Source organism: Phanerochaete carnosa, assembly GCF_000300595.1.
Source record: "Phanerochaete carnosa HHB-10118-sp unplaced genomic scaffold PHACAscaffold_10, whole genome shotgun sequence".
NCBI classification, from domain to species: Eukaryota; Fungi; Basidiomycota; class Agaricomycetes; order Polyporales; family Phanerochaetaceae; genus Phanerochaete; species Phanerochaete carnosa.
In genome coordinates this window covers 363,619-371,023 of record NW_006767637.1, presented here as the reverse complement: position 1 = coordinate 371,023, position 7,405 = coordinate 363,619, and the positions used below count along the sequence as shown (strand labels likewise).

Genomic DNA, 7,405 nt, shown 5'->3' with positions numbered 1-7,405 from the left:
TCCACATTGTCTGAGCGGGGGCTCCCAGTCACGCCGCAGGACGAGGCACGTCTCACAGTGCTCGTCGGCGACACCACAAAGGAGAACTGGGGCCTCGACCACTCAACTTATGAACAGGTACGATTATACTTACGCTACATTTGCGACTACTTTCTCATCTGCGGGCACTCCAGATCCTGTCTTCCGTCACCCACATTGTTCACAACGCATGGACCGTCGACTTCAACCTTCCCCTTCGGTCATTTCACTCCCATATCGCTGGTGTTCGTGCACTAGTGGATATGTGCGCAAGGTCTCGCAGAACGATCAAGATCATCTTCACGTCGTCGATCAGTGTTGCAAGCAAATGGGAAGGGTCGAAGGGTGCGGTGCCCGAAAGCGTCATAGACGACCCGGAAATTGCAATCGTTTCAGGATACAGTGCCTCGAAATATGTGGCGGAACAGGTGCGCGACACTGTAATGATAAGTGCGTGGCGATTTTGAACTCTAAATCGCGCCTAACAGGTCCTCTGTGCCGCGGTGGCGAACGGCGTCCAAGCGACGACGGTCAGGATGGGCCAAGCATGCGGGTCTATTGCTACTGGATCATGGGATACGACAGAATGGTTTCCTATCATGGTGAAGTCGAGCGTTGCTCTCGAGAGTCTTCCGGATATGCCTGGAGTAAGTCCCACGTTTAATCCCCATTCAACTTGGAGCTTTAGCTGAACCTATTCACGTTTCGCAGAATGTCGATTGGGTACCGCTTGACGTCATTGGACAGGTATACACCGATTGGGTATTTTCGAAGGACCCACTCCCCCCTCTGGTGAATTTTGTTCATCCGAAGAGAACACCATGGACAGTCATCTTGCAAGGTCTTGAGGAAGGGCTCGCCGGACACATTCCGCTTGTGCCATTATCGAAGTGGGTAGAGCAAGTAGAGGCGCTCTCAACGAGCGCGACTGCCCAGGACATGGATCGTATCGTGAGCTTTTACTCTATAAAACTGACGATTGCACGCTAATGACAATTGAATCATCGTCCTCTGTCTAGCCTGCAATCAAGCTTATTGCATTCTTTCGGAGCATAGCTTCTCAGCGTGACTCCGGCGTTGAAGAAGACATGTTGTATGCAACATCGGTGTTAGAGAGCTCAAGCCCGACGGTCCGCGCGCTGGCTCCACTGACTCAAGCACACGCTACGATGTGGGTGAAATACTGGAAGTCAAACGGATTTATTCCGTCCTAAACAATAGCTTGTGCATCTGTATCCGTATGGTGTACTTTGGCCGTGATCAATAAAGCAGGCTGCTGCAAACCTATCGAGCTCTCCTCGCCCGCATTCGCGAGACGTGCGACTTCCCATCTTGAACACAATAGTCGCTTACGCCGCGTGCTTTTTCTCCTCGTTCAGGATATGACGAGTCTTGTCAGCGCAATCACCATTTCAGGTGCACAGAGCAGGCCGTACAAGATGCCCTGAGCGGTCGGTGGGAGGTCTCGCTCTTGTGGACGTGGTTGCACCACTGACCTAGCTGGACTCTACTGGTAGGCAATCTCTGTATAATCAGGCACGACTCGAGCCAGGCAACAGCGTGTCAGACGGTCACAGTCTGCAGAAGCAAAGACAATCAACCTCGCGCCGTGCATAGGAGATCGTTGGGGCAGGGGCATGCTTAAAATACAGGAACCATGAACGCCGCTTTAACTTAAAATTATGTTATCACTCTCTCCTTCATACCCTCTTGCACTGCGTGCGGCATCAGTGATGGCCAAGCAGATGAAATATTTACACCAACTTAAATATACACGTGAGGTTCTGCTATGCCTCTAACCTAATCTATCTGCTTGTATGCGTGGTAGAGTCGTCGTACAAGGTCCCCAATAAAACTGTGACACCGCTCATGATGTGTACTGGTCCGAAAGCTATTTCTTTCCATCATGAGACAGATTACTATCTCTGTGTGTGGCCAGAGACTTGTCTACCATGCGGATAGCAAGAACAGGATCCTGAAAGGACAACACCGTTAGCTCGTATCATGAGCACAGCTACAACTTGAAGCTGGTACTCATCTCATCTCCGTTCGGCGGAGTACTGTCAGTCAACCGCGGGAAAGAAAGGTCCATAGGCTGCCGTATTCTCACATCTAGCCCCAAAGCCTCAACCTTTACTTCTACGATGTCCCTTCCGCCACGCCTAAGGAATTCAGGCTGGCAAGGAACATATTGACGTAGAGCGAAGCAAGCGGCAACTTGAAGGCGGTGAATACAATTTTACCAGGGTTCCATGCAATCTGGCATAATGCATGAGCATCTTCGTAGAGTCGCACACAAACGAGCGCACCAAGCTCAGATCGATGACTGAAAAAATGGCTGTCCAAATGCCGGCATTGATGGTCAACAATATTAAGCGCATTATGAGCCGATTCAGTGACTGCGGCGTCAACAGCCATATGATGCTGGTTTATTGCGCACCTTCTTAAGACCCGAGAGCGCTCTTTATGGTGCCAGAGCAGAGCAGCCATTCATAGAGCGATGAATACATCGACGAAGGCAGGGATAGCCCGACTTATAATTTCGATGGTCTGCGGGTGGTCTCATGAGCGCACCAGCTCAGTCGAACCACTGACTACCGCACGTACCACCACTCTGTGCGAGGCCAGAGTTGATCCAAGACCATCTCTCGAGTTGCTATATAGTCCATCGGCAGAAGCTGAAATAACCCGAGAAACGGGAATGATGCTCACAAGACCCATGCGGTCCATACCCCTGGAAATGGGAAGTTAATCGTCGCCCATGGAAGATGCCATGATGATGGCTTGCCGGTGTCATCAGAGCTGTGTGTGTCTGCTTGTTAGAACGAATGACTAATAACTGCCAAGAGTGGAGTGCTTACGCAGCTGCGAGATGAATAACATAGTCTAATAAACGCCGTTCAGCACGTGTATTAACATGTATAGACCAGAAATATTCCGCACGCACCGTAAATATTGTAGCGGCACGCATAGTCCACTCCCTGCTCTGAGAGACTAAGAGACCTTTAGATAAAGGTAAGGCAACTGCTGACTCAGACACTCACATCGATGGATTCTATAGAGGAAGACCATTTGAACAGGGATCGAGATGAATGGCTGTTGAGGACATCAAGAAATGCTTTGTAATGGGAAGAAGGGACGCTTACTGCCAGAGTAGTGCGAATCTTCATTAACGTCACAAATGAATTGTCAATAGCCCTAACCTCTGAAACTTGGACGAAGTGGATAACACATACCACCAAACCTCTACGAATAAAAATAGGTCAGCAATCCTGCAAGGGGGACATATGAGATATCCCACCGCGCGAGGGTGTCAAATGCGATGATGGAACCCCGGCGAGTAAAAAACTGGTCGAACTCTGAAAGGCAGCGGAGAAGTATTCAGGACAGTGCTGTGGAATAGCTCGCATATATACACTTACGGCCTACGAACCCGAGAACCTCCACCACAGTTTCGGCTATCCAGACGTAAAATACCTTTTACAATGGTTTGGCACAACATTGTGCAACAGAAAAATGACTCGCACCAAGAGCTTGAGAAGCCAACGATCGGAGTCATAGCTGGGTTGATACGGTCAGAGATGTGCCTCACGATAATTGTTGGACGTACTTCAAAAAAATACATGAACCTGCATAAAATGGCTGGTTAGATGGGCTGTGAGATGAAGTGGTGGAATGGACTAACATTTGCATGCAGGAGATACCCCATAATACTGCGGAAACAATCACGCCGATAAGGGTCCCGCCACACTCGGCCACGGCATTGATGATAACGGGGTTGCCCAAGGGCTCAGATGCGTTCGACATATTACAAAGCGAGCGAGCGAATAGTACTAGAGGCCCCGTCGGTGCACAGAGTGAGCTGTACGAGATGCCTTGAGCTGTCGATAGGCGACCCGGGTGTTGGAGGTGCCTTGGGAGTTGTTAGGACCCGTCTTAAGGTGTTGATCAACATTTTAAAGGCACCCAAAGTACGTCGGTCCGAACGCAAGCGACGTTTAGACATTTGGACACTTTCCTGATGCGAGGAGATCATCGGAACACGGGCATGCTTGAGAACGAAACCGTTGCCGAACCGTGACGTCGGCTGCTGCACAAGCCCAGTACAATTCCGAAAATGGGCACAGCTGAAACGCGACCGTCCCCAAAGCACTGCTGCCGTCTGCAGTGTTCGTCGTATCTGAGCCTCACATCGATCCTACCCCAGAACTTGAACGACAGCGGATTTTACAATGGTTTTGTACAACGGTAGAGAGCGAGGTTTGCTTTGCGCAGCGAAGCCACACAAATTTGCCGCAAAGTTCGAGGGTGACATGCTTCAGATGGGTCTGTGCCATAGCCTCCATGATCTGCACACCAGAAACTAGGTTGCTCGTAGGCGGCCTAGTCTTCCGACGGATGAGATGTCGCACTGACAATCAGCGATAAGGCAAAGACACAGCCCAGAGAGCTCGTCTTCTTGATGAGCTCGATGCAATCAAGCGTCATGAAACCAGCATGCATGGCTGGCGCGCGATACAGCTCCCTGCAGTGGATATGTGGAAGAATTTCGGATCCAGCGTGATTAGGACAAGAAGTAATGGCCAGGCATTGATAGACGTACGCAGGTGCAGACTGAAATCTCCCGATTGGTGACGCTGGTAGAAAGCGAATGTAGTTTCCAAATATTTACGATAGACGCCCGTCTTTTTCTGCCGTGACGCTTTTTTGTTCTTCAGTCTTTTCGCTCTCCTTTTATGCGAACTGAGGGTATGTCACACCTTATTTATTCGCCTCCGCATATAATTGCATGTATCTATAGTCGCGCAACCTGCAAACGCCAATAAGCTCATGGCAAGGCCAAAAAAAAGAAGAGAGAAAAAAACGACATGCTGATATATCGTAAAGGTCCCAAAGCTTAAGCTTATCGCGGGTAATGGAACATCCGCAAACTGTGGCAGGATGACCTGCAGATGACCAGAGAAAAAGGATACGTTGTTTTCCATCCGAGTCACCGCCGTTACTCCTAATAGCGTGCCTGTAGACCTGCGACCGTGACATCTTGATCCGATGTTCGACAATACTCGTGAGCACTGGGAGGTCGCGGCAGAATGGAGCGGTAGACGAGTGCTCGCACTGCACCGACGTATTGGGGTGGGGGCTGAAAACAGAGGTCATACCTCCAGCTCGATGCTGAAAGCTAGCTGCCATTGTATTCCGCATATTAGACAAGAAGTATCCACTCACATGAGACTACTATGCGCTGCGCTGGAAGTCATCCGAGCGTCTTGGCGCTGAGGGCTAGCGCTCAAGCGCTCATCAACAATGACGTCATGCCCGGCAAAGGTTTGGAGCTTTGCAAGCTCTTGTACGTTTAGTATAGTATTACACTGGATATCCCGTATTTGTACATCCGGACTAGTTCATAGAGCCTAACACAAGGTTTCACGCCAACAGTCTGGATGGTTCGGAAAGTAGGGCGAGCAACGAGGACTAAGCGGAAGCGACAGACTCGAAGTATAGCTTACATCGGAACTCCTTTGATGATATCGGCAGCTGAAACACAGACCGTCACCGTTAGTCAGCGTTCCTTAGTTCACGCAAGCAGTACGCACCTCGCTCAGCCAAAGCATACACAAACGCTAGAGTCAAACGAGTAAAACATCAGTGCTGACCCCGAGCATAGCAGCAAGGACAAGGCCGCACCTTGGGTGTGGACAGATATCTGCAGCGGCAGAACTGACAGGTCCACGACGCGGATATTTTTGGTGCCGTACACCATCAGCTGCGGGTCCACGACGCCGGCGAGTTCCTTGGGCAGCATGGATGCAGTGCCGCAGGCATCTGCACGTCTCCCGCGTCAGCATCGGGCGATACACATTGCAGACAAATGACGAAAGAGAACGCACGCCAGATGCCAAAGATGTTCGCGCGCACGTGTTCTAGAGAGGTCCCATGTTAGCATATCGGCCGCACGGGGGCGTGCACAGAGGGGGAGCGCGCTCGCCTTTGATACTGTCGTCCGTGGACAGGTCCACCTCGGGAGGCGGGCTCACACGCGTCTTCGTCAACCCGTGGAACGGCTCCGTCTCGCCGACCTTGAGCGCGAACTTGAAGCCCTCGGCGAGGACGTCGAGGTCGAACGCGTCCGCGAAATAGCGCGGGTCGATGTATGGGTTCGCCTTCGGGTCCGCAGAGGCGATGTGCTGAGTACGTGCATGAGGTACACTGTCCGAGCGCGGACTGTAAAACGGGTGGAACTCACGACGGTGCCGCGCGACCAGGGGTGCGTCAACTCGGCGATGAGCGCCATGTGCGGCTTCGATGGCTCCGCCATCGGCGTCAGGACCACCGCAGACGACATGATCTCGATGTCCGCGTTGCACCCGCTCTCCATCAGCTGTAGCTGTACCTCGTACTGCTTGCGCAGGCCGGGAGCCAGCGATGGTCCGTTCTGAGCGAGCTCTGCTCTCTTCTTCGCGACCAGCTTTTCCGCACTGTCTGACGCGACGCGAAGAGGGACAAAGGCGAGGTTGTTGGTAACTAGCGCGTACTCCGTCTTCAGATCGCTTTTCGGGACGTCGGCTGGGGAATAATTTGCATCAAAAGACAAGCACTCACAGACGCTTATGCACCTCGGCCATGTGCTCTTTGTCAGCGAGGACGTGGTTGGTAATGATGTTCTTGTCGTCTTGCATCCCTGGGGATGTGATAGAATTCAGTGGTGTTCCTACAGGGATGGATTCTGGTGGGCGTACGATAGTTCAGACTAGCGACAATGACGTGTTCCTGCACATTCGTGCCGACAGAGGGCAAATCGAGGACCGTCTTGATCCCCAGCGGCTCGAGAACATTCGAGTCGCCAATTCCACTGAGCTCGAGGATCTGTGGAGTCTTGACAGTCCTGCGACGCAAGAAAAATTTAGCCCGCCGAGCAGCAGATCAAAGCAGGGAACCCACCCAGCAGAGACGATGACTTCGCGCGCCGCTGAGACGGTGTACTGCTTGCCGCCATGCTCGAATTCGACCGCACGAGCGACGACGCCGCCGGCTTCCGTTTCCGTGACGATCCGGCAGACATACGCTTCTGTGAGGATCTTGAGGTTCGCTCTGTCGAGAGCTGGAAGCAGGTACGCCTGACGCGACGGGCTCATGAGCAACAGCAAATATTTGTATTCGCTAAAAATGATAAAATTTACCGTCGCAGCACTGACTCGGTACCCCGTCTCAGAATCAAAAGCTGATAGCGCCTTCGCAATACCGGTAATCTGGAGGTAATCAGAATCTGACGGGGAGCAGGAGTGCAGTACGAACCTCTCCACCGAGCTGCGATGCACGTCGAATCAGCACCGAATGGGCTTAAACATGCTACAATATGCATACCACATCGGACCGTATGTTCAATCCA

General features: G+C 51.8%; 3 protein-coding genes across 3 annotated transcripts in view; 1 reads left to right on the top strand and 2 right to left on the bottom strand.

Moving 5' to 3' along the window:
• The window catches only part of PHACADRAFT_128577 (uncharacterized protein), a 5,226-nt gene extending 3,893 nt beyond the window's left edge, over positions 1-1,333 (top strand). Inside the window, exons 11-14 of the mRNA XM_007400045.1 lie at positions 174-446; positions 507-665; positions 730-969; positions 1,038-1,333. Of these exons, the coding sequence (XP_007400107.1) occupies positions 174-446; positions 507-665; positions 730-969; positions 1,038-1,232 (867 nt within the window). The 3' untranslated portion in view covers positions 1,233-1,333. The remainder of the gene's footprint in view (positions 1-173; positions 447-506; positions 666-729; positions 970-1,037) is intronic.
• Positions 1,334-2,508: 1,175 nt separating this feature from the next.
• On the bottom strand, positions 2,509-3,830 carry PHACADRAFT_187578 (uncharacterized protein; the record flags this gene model as incomplete). The annotated part of the gene is made up of 9 exons (XM_007400044.1): positions 3,629-3,830; positions 3,546-3,579; positions 3,441-3,495; positions 3,320-3,377; positions 3,165-3,264; positions 3,063-3,114; positions 2,880-3,021; positions 2,626-2,752; positions 2,509-2,568 (listed from the first exon to the last, which is right to left on the bottom strand). Exons 1-9 carry the CDS (start codon positions 3,823-3,825, stop codon positions 2,509-2,511), a joined length of 825 nt encoding a protein of 274 aa, XP_007400106.1. The 5' UTR covers positions 3,826-3,830.
• Positions 3,831-5,369: 1,539 nt separating this feature from the next.
• PHACADRAFT_262842 (uncharacterized protein) overlaps positions 5,370-7,405 on the bottom strand; it is a 3,823-nt gene continuing 1,787 nt past the window's right edge. The window contains exons 14-21 of the mRNA XM_007400043.1: positions 6,756-6,901; positions 6,619-6,697; positions 6,263-6,566; positions 6,005-6,203; positions 5,907-5,939; positions 5,704-5,841; positions 5,613-5,639; positions 5,370-5,553 (exon numbers count right to left, since the gene is read on the bottom strand). Of these exons, the coding sequence (XP_007400105.1) occupies positions 5,522-5,553; positions 5,613-5,639; positions 5,704-5,841; positions 5,907-5,939; positions 6,005-6,203; positions 6,263-6,566; positions 6,619-6,697; positions 6,756-6,901 (958 nt within the window). The 3' untranslated portion in view covers positions 5,370-5,521. The remainder of the gene's footprint in view (positions 5,554-5,612; positions 5,640-5,703; positions 5,842-5,906; positions 5,940-6,004; positions 6,204-6,262; positions 6,567-6,618; positions 6,698-6,755; positions 6,902-7,405) is intronic.